The following is a 17,637-nucleotide window of genomic DNA, read 5'->3' on the forward strand; positions in this document are numbered from 1 at the left end:
TACAGATCATTCACTACCAGTCAGCCTTTATAACACCTGCTCCTCTTCCTCCTACAGATCATTCACTACCAGTCAGCCTTTATAACACCTGCTCCTCTTCCTCCTACAGATCATTCACTACCAGTCAGCCTTTATAACACCTGCTCCTCTTCCTCCTACAGATCATTCACTACCATCTCCTCTTCTTCTCCAGTCAGTGTCATCCCCAGCAGTCAGTGGCCTCCCTCCCACAGAGCAACAAGTCCTCCTCTTCCCCCACAGCCAAGACCAGACCATGTTAGGGTAGTGGGAATGGGGCACTTGGCTGATCCAAGATGGTGCTGATCCAGGTCCTAACTGGGCCAAACTGAACCGAGCCATGCCAGGCCAGACTGAGCCATTCAGTAAAAGGGCTCTCTCTCTCCTGTCTCTCAGCTGGAGGCTGTGGCGATGGGCTTCTTCAGCTGTTGGCTGCGGATCTCTCTGTTCCTCGCCTCCAGCAGTAGGTCATAGCAGCCGTTACACACCAAGACAGGGTCATACAGCTGCTGGTCTGGGATGGGCAGCTTCAGGTGGCAGCAGTCTTTACAGAACACATTGCCACAGTTCCTGAGGGGGACAGAGTGAGAGGACAGAGTGAGAGGACAGAGTGAGAGGACAGAGTGAGAGGACAGAGTGAGAGGACAGAGTGAGAGGACAGAGTGAGAGGACAGTCAGCTAGATTCACATTTCAGTCATTTAGCAGACGCTCTTATCCAGAGAGTACATTTAACTAAGGTCGGTAAAACAAACCCTAGCCCAAATATATATCGTTTTAAAACTTTTAAAACTTTTCTGCTAAACCCTTTTTATAATCTCAAATCCCTAGTAGGTATAATATCTGCTGAGCGTAGACCGTATAGACTGTTAATTATCTTACATTTTACAGGAGCATACTTTTGATCTCCTACCCTACCTAGGGACATCTCCTACCTAGGGACATCTCCTACCTAGGGACATCTCCTACCTAGGGACATCTCCTACCTAGGGACATCTCTTATCTAGGGACATCTCCTACCTAGGGACATCTCCTACCTAGGGACATCTCCTACCTAGGGACATCTCCTACCTAGGGACATCTCCTACCTAGGGACATCTCCTACCTAGGGACATCTCTTACCTAGGGACATCTCCTACCTAGGGACATCTCCTACCTAGGGACATCTCCTACCTAGGGACATCTCCTACCTAGGGACATCTCCTACCTAGGGACATCTCCTACCTAGGGACATCTCTTATCTAGGGACATCTCCTACCTAGGGACATCTCCTACCTAGGGACATCTCCTACCTAGGGACATCTCCTACCTAGGGACATCTCCTACCTAGGGACATCTCTTATCTAGGGACATCTCTTATCTAGGGACATCTCTTATCTAGGTAGGGACATCTCTTATCTAGGGACATCTCTTATCTAGGGACATCTATCTAGGGACATCTCCTATCCTACCTAGGGACATCTATCTAGGGACATCTATCTAGGGACATCTTGACTTCTTGATTGATGCTTAACCAACCTGCAGTGATGACGTCTCTTGGCCATCCAGAACTCACAGTCACAGTTGAAACAATGAGAGGCCATGTGATCAGGCACCCACCTCGTGACCTACACACACACACACACACACACACACACACACACACATTAGAACAGTGTGTGGCACATGGGTATCTGGGGCAGAAGGGTAAAAGGAGAGTGGGAGGGGCTGTAGTGTTCAATGTAGTATAAGGTTAGGGGGTTGGGTATTGGGGTTAGGGGGTTGGGGTTAGGGGGTTGGGTATAGGGATTAGGGGGTTGGGGTTAAGTATTGGGGTTATGGGGTTGGGGTTATGGGGTTGGGGGTATTGGGTAAATGTAAAAATGTATTGAGATTAGGGGGTTGGTGTTAGGGGGTTGGTATTGGAATTATGGGGTTGGGTATTGGGGTTAGGGGGCTATGTGTTGGGGTTCGGGGGCTAGGTGTTGGGGTTCGGGGGCTAGGTGTTGGGGTTCGGGGGCTAGGTGTTGGGGTTCAGGGGGTTAGGTGGTGGAACTCGGGGGCTAGGTGTTGGGGTTTGGGGGCTAGGTGTTGGGGTTCAGGGGCTAGGTGTTGGGGTTCAGGGGGTTAGGTGGTGGGGCTCGGGGACTAGGTGGTGGGGCTAGGTGTTGGGGTTAGGGGGCTAGGTATTGGGGTTAGGGGCTAGGTATTGGGGTTAGGGGTTAGGTGTTGGGGTTAGGGGCTAGGTATTGGGGTTAGGGGTTAGGTGATGGGGCTAGGGGGCTAGGTATTGGGGTTAGGGGCTAGGTATTGGGGTTAGGGGGCTAGGTATTGGGGTTAGGGGCTAGGTATTGGGGTTAGGGGCTAGGTGTTGGGGTTAGGGGGCTAGGTATTGGGGTTAGGGGGCTAGTTGGTGGGGTTAGGGGGCTAGGTATTGGGGTTAGGGGGCTAGGTGTTGGGGTTAGGGGGCTAGGTGGTGGGGTTAGGGGGCTAGGTGGTGGGGTTAGGGGGCTAGGTGGTGGGGCTAGGGGGCTAGGTATTGGGGTTAGGGGTCTAGGTATTGGGGTTAGGGGGCTAGGTGGTGGGGTTAGGGGGCTAGGTATTGGGGTTAGGGGGCTAGGTGGTGGGGTTAGGGGGCTAGGTATTGGGGTTAGGGGCTAGGTGTTGGGGTTAGGGGGCTAGGTATTGGGGTTAGGGGGCTAGGTGGTGGGGTTAGGGGGCTAGGTGTTGGGGTTAGGGGCTAGGTATTGGGGTTAGGGGGCTAGGTGTTGGGGTTAGGGGGCTAGGTGTTGGGGTTAGGGGGCTAGGTGGTGGGGTTAGGGGGCTAGGTGGTGGGGTTAGGGGGCTAGGTGGTGGGGTTAGGGGGCTAGGTTTTGGGGTTAGGGGGCTAGGTGATGGGGCTAGGGGGCTAGGTGGTGGGGTTAGGGGGCTAGGTGGTGGGGTTAGGTGGCTAGGTGATGGGGCTAGGGGGCTAGGTGATGGGGTTAGGGGGCTAGGTGGTGGGGTTAGGGGTCTAGGTGGTGGGGTTAGGGGGCTAGGTATTGGGGTTAGGGGGCTAGGTATTGGGGTTAGGGGGCTAGGTGATGGGGCTAGGGGGCTAGGTATTGGGGTTAGGGGGCTAGGTGGTGGGGCTAGGTATTGGGGTTAGGGGGCTAGGTGGTGGGGTTAGGGGGCTAGGTGTTGGGGGGCTAGGTGGTGGGGTTAGGGGGCTAGGTGGTGTGGTTAGGGGGCTAGGTATTGGGGTTAGGGGGCTAGGTGGTGGGGCTAGGTGGTGGGGTTAGGTGGTGGGGTTAGGGGGCTAGGTGGTGGGGCTAGGGGGCTAGGTGGTGGGGTTAGGGGGCTAGGTGGTGGGGTTAGGGGGCTAGGTGGTGGGGTTAGGGGGCTAGGTGGTGGGGTTAGAGGGCTAGGTGGTGGGGTTAGGGGGCTAGGTGGTGGGGTTAGGGGGTTAGGTGGTGGGGTTAGGGGGCTAAGTGGTGGGGCTAGGTGTTGGGGTTAGGTGGTGGGGCTAGGTGGTGGGGCTAGGGGGCTAAATGGTGGGGTTAGGGGGCTAGGTGTTGGGGTTAGGTGGTGGGGCTAGGTGGTGGGGTTAGGAGCTAGGTGTTGGGGTTAGGTGGTGGGGCTAGGTGGTGGGGTTAGGGGGCTAGGTATTGGGGTTAGGGGGCTAGGTGTTGGGGTTAGGGGGCTAGGTGTTGGGGTTAGGGGGCTAGGTGGTGGGGTTAGGGGGCTAGGTGGTGTGGTTAGGGGGCTAGGTATTGGGGTTAGGGGGCTAGGTGGTGGGGCTAGGTGGTGGGGTTAGGTGGTGGGGCTAGGTGTTGGGGTTAGGTGGTGGGGTTAGGGGGCTAGGTGGTGGGGTTAGGTGGTGGGGTTAGGGGGCTAGGTGGTGGGGTTAGGGGGTTAGGTGGTGGGGTTAGGGGGCTAAGTGGTGGGGTTAGGGGGCTAGGTGTTGGGGTTAGGTGGTGGGGCTAGGTGGTGGGGTTAGGGGTCTAGGTATTGGGGTTAGGGGGCTAGGTGTTGGGGTTAGGGGGCTAGGTGGTGGGGCTAGGTGGTGGGGTTAGGGGGCTAGGTGTTGGGGTTAGGGGGCTAGGTGGTGGGGTTAGGGGGCTAGGTGGTGGGGTTAGGGGGCTAGGTGGTGGGGTTAGGTGGTGGGGCAAGGTGTTGGGGTTAGGGGGCTATGTGGTGGGGTTAGGGGGCTAGGTGATGGGGCTAGGTGGTGGGGCTAGGTGGTGGGGCTAGGTGGTGGGGTTAGGGGGCTAGGTGGTGGGGTTAGGGGGCTAGGTGGTGGGGCTAGGTGGTGGGGCTAGGTGGTGGGGTTAGGGGGCTAAGTGGTGGGGCTAGGGGGCTAGGTGGTGGGGTTAGGGGGCTAGGTGGTGGGGCTAGGGGGCTAGGTGGTGGGGCTAGGTGGTGGGGTTAGGGGCTAGGTGGTGGGGTTAGGGGCTAGGTGGTAGGGTTAGGGGGCTAGGTGGTGGGGCTAGGGGGCTAGGTGGTGGGGCTTGGGGGCTAGGTATTGGGGTTAGGGGGCTAGGTGATGGGGCTATGGGGCTAGGTGATGGGGTTAGGGGGCTAGGTGGTGGGGTTATGGGTCTAGGTGGTGGGGTTAGGGGTCTAGGTATTGGGGTTAGGGGGCTAGGTGATGGGGCTAGGTATTGGGGTTAGGGGGCTAGGTATTGGGGTTAGGGGGCTAGGTGGTGGGGTTAGGGGGCTAGGTGTTGGGGTTAGGGGGCTAGGTGGTGGGGTTAGGGGGCTAGGTGGTGTCTTTAGGGGGCTAGGTATTGGGGTTAGGGGTCTAGGTGGTGGGGCTAGGTATTGGGGTTAGGGGCTAGGTGGTGGGGTTAGGTGGTGGGGTTAGGGGGCTAGGTGATGGGGTTAGGAGGCTAGGTGGTGGGGTTAGGGGGCTAGGTGGTGGGGTTAGGGGGCTAGGTGGTGGGGCTAGGTATTGGGGTTAGGCGGCTAGGTGGTGGGGCTAGGGGGTTAGGTGTTGGGGTTAGGGGGCTAGGTGGTGGGGTTAGGGGCTAGGTGGTGGGGTTAGGGGGCTAGGTGGTGGGGCTAGGTGTTGGGGTTAGGGGGCTAGGTGGTGGGGTTAGGGGGCTAGGTGGTGGGGTTAGGGGGCTAGGTGGTGGGGTTAGGGGGCTAGGTGGTGGGGTTAGGGGGCTAGGTGATGGGGTTAGGGGGCTAGGTGGTGGGGTTAGGGGGCTAGGTGGTGGGGGTTAGGGGGCTAGGTGGTGGGGGTTAGGGGGCTAGGTGGTGGGGCTAGGGGGCTAGGTGGTGGGGCTAGGGGGCTAGGTGGTGGGGCTAGGGGGCTAGGTGGTGGGGCTAGGGGGCTAGGTGGTGGGGCTAGGGGGCTAGGTGGTGGGGTTAGGGGGCTAGGTGATGGGGGTTAGGGGGCTAGGTGGTGGGGCTAGGGGGCTAGGTGGTGGGGCTAGGGGGCTAGGTGGTGGGGCTAGGGGGCTAGGTGGTGGGGTTAGGGGGCTAGGTGATGGGGTTAGGGGCTAGGTGGTGGGGTTAGGGGGCTAGGTGGTGGGGCTAGGGGGCTAGGTGGTGGGGTTAGGGGGTTAGGTGGTGGGGCTAGGGGGCTAGGTGGTGGGGCTAGGGGGCTAGGTGGTGGGGCTAGGGGGCTAGGTGGTGGGGCTAGGGGGCTAGGTGATGGGGTTAGGGGGCTAGGTGATGGGGCTAGGGGGCTAGGTGGTGGGGCTAGGGGGCTAGGTGGTGGGGCTAGGGGGCTAGGTGGTGGGGCTAGGGGGCTAGGTGGTGGGGCTAGGTATTGGGGTTAGGGGGCTAGGTGGTGGGGCTAGGGGGCTAGGTGGTGGGGCTAGGGGGCTAGGTGGTGGGGCTAGGGGCTAGGTGGTGGGGCTAGGGGGCTAGGTGGTGGGGCTAGGTATTGGGGTAGGGTTATATATAAGAAGCAGTAGAGAGAGAAACCTGCAGTAGACTATGAGGAACGCTGACCTCTGTGTCCTTCTGCTCCACTCTGTCCCAGCTGCCCTCTGAGAAACGGTCCTCGCTGTGGTCTGACAGACTGTCCTCCTCATCACTGTCGTCTGACTCACGCAGACAAGTCTGGAGATGGAGAGGACAGACAGGTCAACATGAGAGTGAGGGTACAACTATTCCAACTATCCCCACTAGTACATGTTCAAGTCATTTAGCAGACGCTCTGATCCAGAGAGACTTACAGGACCAACGCTCTGATCCAGAGAGACTTACAGGACCAACGCTCTGATCCAGAGAGACTTACAGGACCAACGCTCTGATCCAGAGAGACTTACAGGACCAACGCTCTGATCCAGAGAGACTTACAGGACCAACGCTCTGATCCAGAGAGACTTACAGGACCAACGCTCTGATCCAGAGAGACTTACAGGACCAACGCTCTGATCCAGAGAGACTTACAGGACCAATTAGGGTTAAGTGCCTTACTCAAGGAAACGTCGGCAGATTTTTCACCTAGTCGGCTCAGGAATTCGAACAAGCAACGTTTTGGTTACTGGCTATTACTCTCTCTATTAAAGGGTAATTCCACCAAAGTTAACATTTGGGTTGTAATTATGAAGTATTTAGTAATGCCCTACATGCATATCCTTTCACATCACAGTAATAACACATTGAGGTACTGTTCAAAGTCCAAGTAGGTGAGCTACTCACAATGTCGTCCTCGTAGTCGACGTCAGGCTCGGAGGGCGGCGTGCTGTACTGTTTCCTCTCCAGCCTCATCTGCAGTTGGCGCACCTGGCTTCTCAGCACCTCCACTTCCTGTTTATACCCTGCCTCCATCTGCCTGAGGCGCTGCTGCACCGCGTCCATAGGCACCGGCAACCCATCATCATCCAGATAGGCCGGGTGTGGCTGGGGGGAGGCTGAGGAGCAGGGAGAGGCTGGGAGGAGCTGGCAGGTTGAAAAGGTGGGAGGTGAGCTGGTGGTGGTTGGGCCCATGATGGCAGCGTAGCCCGAGCTGCTCCTGACTGCAGAGAGCCAGCTGGACCCTGACTTGACAGGGCTGGAGCTGGCTGGGGCTGGAGCCGAGGAGCGAACCCTTTCCTCCCTCTCCCTTCGGCCGTACTGCCAACCTCCGTTAGGCACGGCCACGCCCTGGGCGCGCAGCAGCTTGCCAGCCAGGCGTCGGCTCTGGTAGGCTGTGGGTTGGAGGGCCCGACAGAAGCCTGACGAGAGGTTGGCTGAGAGGCCAGAGTGGCTGGCTGCAGTGCTGCAGGCAGACTGGACCATGCCCTGGACACTCTCCCAGTGAGAGCCCAGCAGAGACAGCTCCTCACTGACACGTAGTTGGCTCTGGGAGACCGGGCGTCGTAACGCCACCGCCTGGCTGTTGTCAACAGGGGGCACTGTGGAGTCAGAGGATTCTGCTTCTTTTGATGTTGGTACTGCTACCACACATTCTCTCAGAGGCACCAAGTTTCTACCACTCACACTCTCTGTCCTCTTCCCCTCTCTCTCCTCTCCCTGGGTCTTGGGTAAGGCCCATTCTGGGGCTTTGGGCTGGCCTAGACTTTCTCTCCTGCTAGGGGGCAGCGTTGGTAGGGTCTCTGCTTCGTCTGTGAGCGTCTCGGTGGAGTCCTCCATGGCCGTAGGGAACATGGGAACTAGCTGCTTGAGTGCCAGCAGCTCTGCAGAAGCAGAGGGGGCGTTCTGGAGGCCGTTGGTGATTGGCCCGTTCAGAACAGCTGCCGGTAGTGGGCCCTTCCAGGCAGGTGGTGATGGTATGCAGGCAGGACGGGTAGTGACCGAGGCAGTCCTGGAGTGACTGTCAGCCGTCTGATGTGGCAGTCGAGGGGGAGGAACTGGGGGGCTAGTGGTCTGGGAGAGGGCTTGGTGGAGGATGGGTGTGAGCAGAGGGAGAGGGGGGAAGTGAGAGAGGCCCTGCTCCAGAGCGATGGGGGGGAGGGGCAGGGAGGGCAAGGGCTGGGTGGTGAGACAGATTTCCTCTCTCATCTCCGCCCCCTCGAAGCCCTCTTCCCTCTGCTCCATCTCCACGGGTGTAGTAGGAGGAGTCTGAGTGACAGGCTCCACCTCCGAGTCGTCGCTTTCCAATCCCGTGTCAGGGCTGACGTCCTCGGGGCTGTCGGGTGCGGCCCCTCCTCCTACAGAAGCCATAGGCTCCAGGCCATGGGCAGTGCGGCCCTCCTGACAGTGCTTGTTGAGGTTGGGGTCGCTGGAGGTGCGGGTGAGGGCCACCCCGTTCTCAAAGGCAGACACCAGGTTGTCCATGGAGCGAGTCTTAGGAAGCCTGCACAGAGGGGTATAAATACAAAAGTGGTGGAGCTTCATTAATCTGTGAGCTTCCCTTCTGTACCACTAGAGGGCAAGCAGGTGAGCTTCCCTTCTGTAGCACTAGAGGGCAGGCAGGCAGGTGAGCTTCCCTTCTGTACCACTAGAGGGCAAGCAGGTGAGCTTCCCTTCTGTAGCACTAGAGGGCAGGCACCAGGTGAGCTTCCCTTCTGTACCACAAGAGGGCAGGCAGGACCTCAAATCAAACTATATTTGTCACATGCGCCAAATACAACCTTACCTTGAAATGCTTACTTACAAGCCCTTAACCAACAATGTAGTTCAAGAAGAGTTAAGAAAATATTTACCAAATAAACTAAAGTAAAAAAATAACATAAAATAACAATAAAATAACAATAACGAGGCTATATACAGGGGGTACCGGTACCGAGTCAGTGTGGAGACTATATACAGGGGGTACCGGTACAGAGTCAGTGTGGAGGCTTTATACAGGGGGTACCGATACCGAGTCAGTGTGGAGACTATATACAGGGGGTACCGATACCGAGTCAATGTGGAGGCTTTATACAGGGGTTACCGGTACAGAGTCAATGTGGAGGCTATATACAGGGTATTACGGTACAGAGTCAATGTGGAGGCTATATACAGGGGGTACCGGTACAGAGTCAATGTGGAGACTATATACAGGGGGTACCGGTACAGAGTCAATGTGGAGGCTATATACAGGGGGTACCGGTACAGAGTCAATGTGGAGGCTATATACAGGGGGTACCGGTACCGAGTCAGTGTGGAGACTATATACAGGGGGTACCGGTACAGAGTCAGTGTGGAGGCTTTATACAGGGGGTACCGATACCGAGTCAGTGTGGAGACTATATACAGGGGGTACCGATACCGAGTCAATGTGGAGGCTTTATACAGGGGTTACCGGTACAGAGTCAATGTGGAGGCTATATACAGGGGGGGTACCGGTACAGAGTCAATGTGGAGGCTATATACAGGGGGTACCGGTACAGAGTCAATGTGGAGGCTATATACAGGGGGTACCGGTACAGAGTCAATGTGGAGACTATATACAGGGGGTACCGGTACAGAGTCAATGTGGAGACTATATACAGGGGGGTACCGGTACAGAGTCAATGTGGAGGCTATATACAGGGGGTACCGGTACAGAGTCAATGTGGAGGCTATATACAGGGGGTACCGGTACAGAGTCAATGTGGAGGCTATATACAGGGGGTACCGGTACCGAGTCAATGTGGAGGCTTTATACAGGGGGTACCGGTACCGAGTCAGTGTGCAGGGGTACAGGTTAGTTGAGGTCATTTGTACATGTAGGTAGGGGTGAAGTGACTATGCATAGATAATAAACAGCGAGTAGCAACAGTGTACAAAACAAAGGGAGGGTCAATGTAAATAGTCCGGTGGCCATTTTATTAATTGTTCAGCAGTCGTATGGCTTGGTGGTAGAAGCTGTTGAGGAGCCTTTTCTAAAAACACTAGAGCTGTAGATACAGAGGCCCACATGCAGTTTTCACCATGAGCCTGTTCATCTTGATTTACCCCACTGTGAGAAAATCCTTAAATCAATAACTAAGATAAATCCTTGAAAAAGACAAGAGCCCAGAAATACAAGAAGATATAATTAAGTAAAGTTTTTTTTTTTTTTTTTTACAAATGCACACAGAGACAGAAGAATGGAGTGGGTGGATAGCCCTACCTGTCCAGGGACCGCGAGGTGAGCTCGTCTCCCTGTACACTGGGGGACAGGTAGAGCTCCATGACGTCCTCGGCAGAGGTGCAGGGGGAGGAGGTGGGCAGGTAGACGGCCGTCCACAGCTGCAGGGCCCGGGTGTGGCACACCGGCTGCAACACCTGGACACGGGGACAGGTAGGAGCAGAGGTCGGAGGTCAATAAAAGACCACAAATAACTTTTTGTCTCAGTAAAGCCATTTAAAATGTTGCCTATATACACTACATGGCCAAAAGTATGTGGACATCCCTTCAAATTAGTGGATTTGGCTATTTCAGCCACACCCGTTGCTGACAGGTGTATAAAATCGAACACACAACCATGCAATCTCCATAGACAAACATTGGCATTAGAATGGCCCGTACTGAAGAGCTTAGTGATTTTCAACGTGGCACTGTCATAGGTTGCCACCTTTACACCTAGTGAGTTCGTCAAATTTCTGCCCTGCTAGAGCTTCCCCGGTCAACTGTAAGTGCTGTTATTGTGAAGTGGAAACATCTAGGAGCATCAACGGCTATGCCGTGAAGTGGTAGGCCACACAAGCTCATCAAACGTGACCGCCAAGCGCTGAAGCGCGTAAAAATCGTCTGTCATCGGTTTCAACACTCACTACCGAGTTCCAAACTGCCTCTGGAAGCAACGTCAGCACAAGAACTGTTCGTCGGAAACTTCATGAAATGGGTTTCCATGGCCGAGCAGCCGGCTATAGCGATGTAAAGCTTGTCACCACTGGACTCTGGAGCAGTGGAAACACGTTCTCTGGAGTGATGAATCATGCTTCACAATCTTGCAGTCCAACGAATGAATCTGGGTTTGGTGGATGCCGGGAGAATGTTACCTGTCCGAATGCATAGTGCCAACTGTAACGTTTGATGGAGGAGGACTAATTCCATTGAAGGGAAATCTTAACGCTACAGCATACAATGACATTCTAGAGGATTCTGTGCTTCCAACTTTGTGGCAACAGTTTGGGGAAGGCCCTTTCCTGTTTCAGCATGACAATGCACCAGTGTATTTTTTTTTTTAAATATGCTATTGGTGCTCATCCCCTGAATATATTGGATGAGTACATATTTCCTTTATTAACCCTTAGCAGTCTAAACTGGGGGAGGGAGTTAAACTAAACTAAATTGAATTGTTTTAAGAAGGTCATACCAAGGATAATTCAAATATTTGATTTTGAATTTAAGATCCCTTGAAGTATCATAAAATGTATTTTTTGGGGCCTTACTGCTACTAGCCTATATACAAACCCTGAGAGTAACAGAGCCTATACAAACCCTGAGAGTAACAGAGCCTATACAAACCCTGAGAGTAACAGAGCCTATACAAACCCTGAGAGTAACAGAGCCTATACAAACCCTGAGAGTAACAGATTCCGAAGAGTCTGTCCTATATCTGAGAGATGTAAGAAAGATCAGGAAATATTTGTTATTAATATATATATATATATATTTTTTTTTACACATGTATTTAACCCCTTATTTTTTGCCACTAAACAGTCTCCATATATATATATATATACACAATACACACACTTCCATTCATGTTTTCAACTGGTACCGGGGGACCTTCAGAAGAGGCTTGTGAGGCTTTTTCGCCGTTCCTAGAGCAAAACGTGTTGGAGAGAGTCTCACCTTTCCACAGAGGGGTCATATTAGTATGTAGCCCAAACACTTTTGATGCTACAGACCATTTTGTGAGAAGACTGATTTCTGGGCAAAATTTTTTTGTTTTCTGCCCTTCTGACATTTTTTGCTACTGTGATATGTGAAGCACACCTGATCCCTCTGTTAACAACCAGGAGAGGACAGGAGAGGACAGGAGAGGACAGGAGAGGAGAGAAAAGAGGGCAGGAGAAGAGAGGAGAGGAGAGAGGGCAGGAGAAGAAAGGAGAGGAGAGAGGGCAGGAGAAGAGAGGAGAGGAGAGAGGGCAGGAGAAGAAAGGAGAGGAGAGAGGGCAGGAGAAGAGAGGAGAGGAGAGAGGGCAGGAGAAGAGAGGAGAGAGGGCAGGAGAAGAAAGAAGAGGAGAGAGGGCAGGAGAAGAGGAGAGAAGAGAGGAGAGGGCAGGAGAAGAGAGGAGAGGAGAGAAGAGGAGAGGAGAGAGGACAGGAGAAGAGAGGAGAGGACAGGAGAAGAGAGGAGAGGACAGGAGAAGAGAGGAGAGGACAGGAGAAGAGAGGAGAGGAGAGAGGAGAGGAGAGAAGAGGAGAGGAGAGAGGACAGGAGAAGAGAGGAGAGGACAGGAGAAGAGAGGAGAGGAGAGAGGAGAGGAGAGAGGAGAGGAGAGAAGAGAGGGCAGGAGAAGAGAGGAGAGGAGAGGAGAGGAGAGGAGAGAGGACAGGAGAAGAGAGGAGAGGACAGGAGAAGAGAGGAGAGGGCAGGAGAAGAGAGGAGAGGACAGGAGAAGAGAGGAGAGAAGAGGAGAGGAGAGAGGACAGGAGAAGAGAGGAGAGGACAGGAGAAGAGAGGGGAGAAGAGAGGAGAGGAGAGAGGACAGGAGAAGACAGGAGAAGAGAGGAGTGGGGACAGTAGTGGTTACCATATCATGACCGGGGATAAAGAGGAAGTTCTGGAAGTTCTTGTTGCCAGTGCGGAGCAGAGACCAGACGGAGCAGGTACGGTTGTAGATGTTGCGAACCTCTCTCTCCCGTCCGTTGTTACACAGGAACGTCCCGTACAGACACGAGTACGTGTGCTGCACCAGCTTGACCTGGGACAGGAACAAAAACATGCACTTTAGGCCTTTACACATTCCTTATTACACACAGTAGCAGTACACTCCTAACCTACTACACAGAACACACACAGTACACTCCTAACCTACTACACAGAACACATACAGTAACAGTACACTCCTAACCTACTACACAGAACACATACAGTACACTCCTAACCTACTACACAGAACACATACAGTACACTCCTAACCTACTACACAGAACACATACAGTACACTCCTAACCTACTATACAGAACACATACAGTACACTCCTAACCTACTACACAGAACACACACAGTACACTCCTAACCTACTACACAGAACACATACAGTACACTCCTAACCTACTACACAGAACACATACAGTAACAGTACACTCCTAACCTACTACACAGAACACATACAGTACACTCCTAACCTACTACACAGAACACATACAGTACACTCCTAACCTACTACACAGAACACATACAGTAACAGTACGCTCCTAACCTACTACACAGAACACATACAGTACACTCCTAACCTACTACACAGAACACATACAGTACACTCCTAACCTACTACACAGAACACATACAGTACACTCCTAACCTACTACACAGAACACATACAGTAACAGTACACTCCTAACCTACTACACAGAACACATACAGTACACTCCTAACCTACTACACAGAACACAGTAACAGTACACTCCTAACCTACTACACAGAACACATACAGTACACTCCTAACCTACTACACAGAACACATACAGTAACAGTACACTCCTAACCTACTACACAGAACACATACAGTACACTCCTAACCTACTACACAGAACACATACAGTACACTCCTAACCTACTACACAGAACACATACAGTACACTCCTAACCTACTACACAGAACACAGTAACAGTACACTCCTAACCTACTACACAGAACACACACAGTACACTCCTAACCTACTACACAGAACACAGTAACAGTACACTCCTAACCTACTACACAGAACACACACAGTACACTCCTAACCTACTACACAGAACACATACAGTACACTCCTAACCTACTACACAGAACACATACAGTACACTCCTAACCTACTACACAGAACACATACAGTAACAGTACACTCCTAACCTACTACACAGAACACATACAGTACACTCCTAACCTACTACACAGAACACATACAGTACACTCCTAACCTACTACACAGAACACAGTAACAGTACACTCCTAACCTACTACACAGAACACATACAGTACACTCCTAACCTACTACACAGAACACACACAGTACACTCCTAACCTACTACACAGAACACACACTACCTACTAACGTACACTCCTAACCTACTACACAGAACACATACAGTACACTCCTAACCTACTACACAGAACACATACAGTACACTCCTAACCTACTACACAGAACACATACAGTACACTCCTAACCTACTACACAGAACACACACAGTACACTCCTAACCTACTACACAGAACACATACAGTAACAGTACACTCCTAACCTACTACACAGAACACATACAGTACACTCCTAACATACTACACAGAACACATACAGTACACTCCTAACCTACTACACAGAACACATACAGTACACTCCTAACCTACTACACAGAACACATACAGTACACTCCTAACCTACTACACAGAACACATACAGTACACTCCTAACCTACTACACAGAACACATACAGTACACTCCTAACCTACTACACAGAACACATACAGTACACTCCTAACCTACTACACAGAACACATACAGTAACAGTACGCTCCTAACCTACTACACAGAACACATACAGTACACTCCTAACCTACTACACAGAACACAGTAACAGTACACTCCTAACCTACTACACAGAACACATACAGTAACAGTACACTCCTAACCTACTACACAGAACACATACAGTAACAGTACACTCCTAACCTACTACACAGAACACATACAGTAGCAGTACACTCCTAACCTACTACACAGAACACATACAGTACACTCCTAACCTACTACACAGAACACAGTAACAGTACACTCCTAACCTACTACACAGAACACATACAGTAACAGTACACTCCTAACCTACTACACAGAACACATACAGTAACAGTACACTCCTAACCTACTACACAGAACACACACAGTAGCAGTACACTCCTAACCTACTACACAGAACACAGTAACAGTACACTCCTAACCTACTACACAGAACACATACAGTACACTCCTAACCTACTACACAGAACACATACAGTAACAGTACGCTCCTAACCTACTACACAGAACACATACAGTAGCAGTACACTCCTAACCTACTACACAGAACACATACAGTAACAGTATGCTCCTAACCTACTACACAGAACACATACAGTAACAGTACGCTCCTAACCTACTACACAGAACACATACAGTAGCAGTACACTCCTAACCTACTACACAGAACACAGTAACAGTACACTCCTAACCTACTACACAGAACACATACAGTAACAGTACGCTCCTAACCTACTACACAGAACACATACAGTAGCAGTACACTCCTAACCTACTACACAGAACACATACAGTAACAGTACGCTCCTAACCTACTACACAGAACACATACAGTAGCAGTACACTCCTAACCTACTACACAGAACACAGTAACAGTACACTCCTAACCTACTACACAGAACACATACAGTAACAGTACACTCCTAACCTACTACACAGAACACATACAGTAACAGTACACTCCTAACCTACTACACAGAACACACACAGTAGCAGTACACTCCTAACCTACTACACAGAACACATACAGTAACAGTACACTCCTAACCTACTACACAGAACACAGTAACAGTACACTCCTAACCTACTACACAGAACACATACAGTAGCAGTACACTCCTAACCTACTACACAGAACACATACAGTAACAGTACACTCCTAACCTACTACACAGAACACATACAGTACACTCCTAACCTACTACACAGAACACATACAGTAACAGTACACTCCTAACCTACTACACAGAACACATACAGTAACAGTATGCTCCTAACCTACTACACAGAACACAGTAGCATACAGATAGGTCTTTACAATTCTCAAATTCCTTACATACAACACACAAAACACTGATCAAAGGTTACAGTTTGATATGTATTTCATGTAGAAACCTTAAATGATCTTCAAGAAAGGTCTTATATGCCAACAGAAGACTGGTGAATTGTGGCTTACTCTCCAAAGAGACAGTGTGTGTAGGAGAGAAAGAGAGATTAGGCAAGAGCAAAGAGAACGAGAGAGAGAGAGAGAGAGAGAGATGGTAAGAGCAAAGAGAGAGAGAGAGAGAGATGGTAAGAGCAAAGAGAGAGAGAGAGAGAGAGAGATGGTAAGAGCAAAGAGAGAGAGAGAGAGAGAGAGAGAGATGGTAAGTGAAGGTGTCGTAGTGTACGTACCAGGAAGGCTTCGTTGAACTCGAAGAGGCATGGGAACTGTTTGAACAGCTGATGAACACAGTCCAACCACTGGAGGAAGACAGGGCACTGCTCACTCACGTCGGCAGCATTCTCCTGGTGACCACAGCGGTCACCAAACTTATGACCGTAGTCCAACCACTCCGTCTCCACCAGCACCTGGAAACCCTGTGGAAGAGACGGATCCAGTTCTCTCTCTCTCTCTCTCTCTCCCCCCTGCCATTCAGTTTTCTTTATTGTAAACCCGACAAAGTGCTCCATTGTGACACGAATGTGTAAATAAAACCTCTGTATAAAAGGTGTGTTGTTGTTGTTGGTAAATTCAAATGGGATGTGTGAAATAACTGGTTAAACCGTCAATATACTATCACAGAACAGGAAAACTGATAACAGCTGCATCAGTGTTACAGTGAAGCACACGGTTTTCATCATTACATCAACAGTATCCCCGGGGCCAGTGTTTCGTGTGTACCTCTAGTGTCCTATAGAACGGGTCCAGCAGGATCTTGGCGAGAGCCACAATCTGGGGGGTACGGTCCCAACCGTCTGAACAATGCACCAGGACAGGACGTCCCTCCCTTTCCACCGCAGAACACACCAGAGTGGCTGCCTTCAGCATGACGGACAGGTGCTGCAGCCAACGGGTGCTCTCCAGAGCAGACAGCCAACTGTGAAACGCACAAACCCGGAGGGGCGACCAATGAGAACAGGTCTAGGAGGTTCTAGAATGTATTTCCCCCCGAGGCTTCTGAAGGTAAATAATAAACACAGCCGGGTTGGGTAACCGGGGACAACCCTGACATCGGGGAGAGGGAGTAGACCCTCTGACCTAGATGTGTCATTTTAAAAAGGGGGGTCACTACAGCACCTCTTTCAGAATACCAGGAACTCTACCACTAGAATAACCATCACTGATTACAGGTTGGGCAGTTGGGGCATGCACTGTCCTCATGCAACGAGACATACACAAGACGTGGGTTCAAATACCATTTGAATTTTTCCCCCAAGTACTTTAAACGTTTGCTTTAGTCTGCCTGGAGTCGCAGGTGAGCAGGGTGTTGTACCCTTGGGACTTTTTCTATTGCTTGTCGTCTAGTGTGTGACTGGCAAGTTCAATAAAGCACAGCTTAAGTATTTGCAAATAGTATTTGAACCCAGGTCAGACATGCAAAAAAAATACATGAACACCACAAATACACTTTGGACAAACAGCTAGCCTGCCCAGCGGTCTCTCTCTCTGTGGTGTAAACTTACTGAGGCCTGGACCAGGGGACTGAGGGAGAGAAATGTCAGAGGGATCCACTTACTTGCCAGGGTCAGGGATCTGGCTGCAGACGGCTCGGAGGGACTGGAAGCTGTTCCTAATGGAGTGGATGTTGGCCATGCCCATGAACATCACCTCACAGTTAGGGTAGTACTCTGGAAGATACATAATCATACTAC

The 17,637-nt window shown here is 51.6% G+C and overlaps 1 protein-coding gene across 1 annotated transcript in view; it reads right to left on the minus strand.

The window, feature by feature from the left end:
* mtmr4 (myotubularin related protein 4) overlaps positions 1–17,637 on the minus strand; it is a gene marked incomplete in the record, with an annotated part of 67,889 nt that continues 50,252 nt past the window's right edge. Inside the window, 9 exon segments of the mRNA XM_029699550.1 lie at positions 1–588; positions 1,535–1,623; positions 5,939–6,049; positions 6,635–8,231; positions 9,954–10,108; positions 12,530–12,700; positions 16,177–16,362; positions 16,667–16,862; positions 17,502–17,613. Coding sequence (XP_029555410.1) covers positions 411–588; positions 1,535–1,623; positions 5,939–6,049; positions 6,635–8,231; positions 9,954–10,108; positions 12,530–12,700; positions 16,177–16,362; positions 16,667–16,862; positions 17,502–17,613 — 2,795 coding nt within the window.

This window comes from Salmo trutta, chromosome 19 (assembly GCF_901001165.1).
Source record: "Salmo trutta chromosome 19, fSalTru1.1, whole genome shotgun sequence".
NCBI classification, from domain to species: Eukaryota; Metazoa; Chordata; class Actinopteri; order Salmoniformes; family Salmonidae; genus Salmo; species Salmo trutta.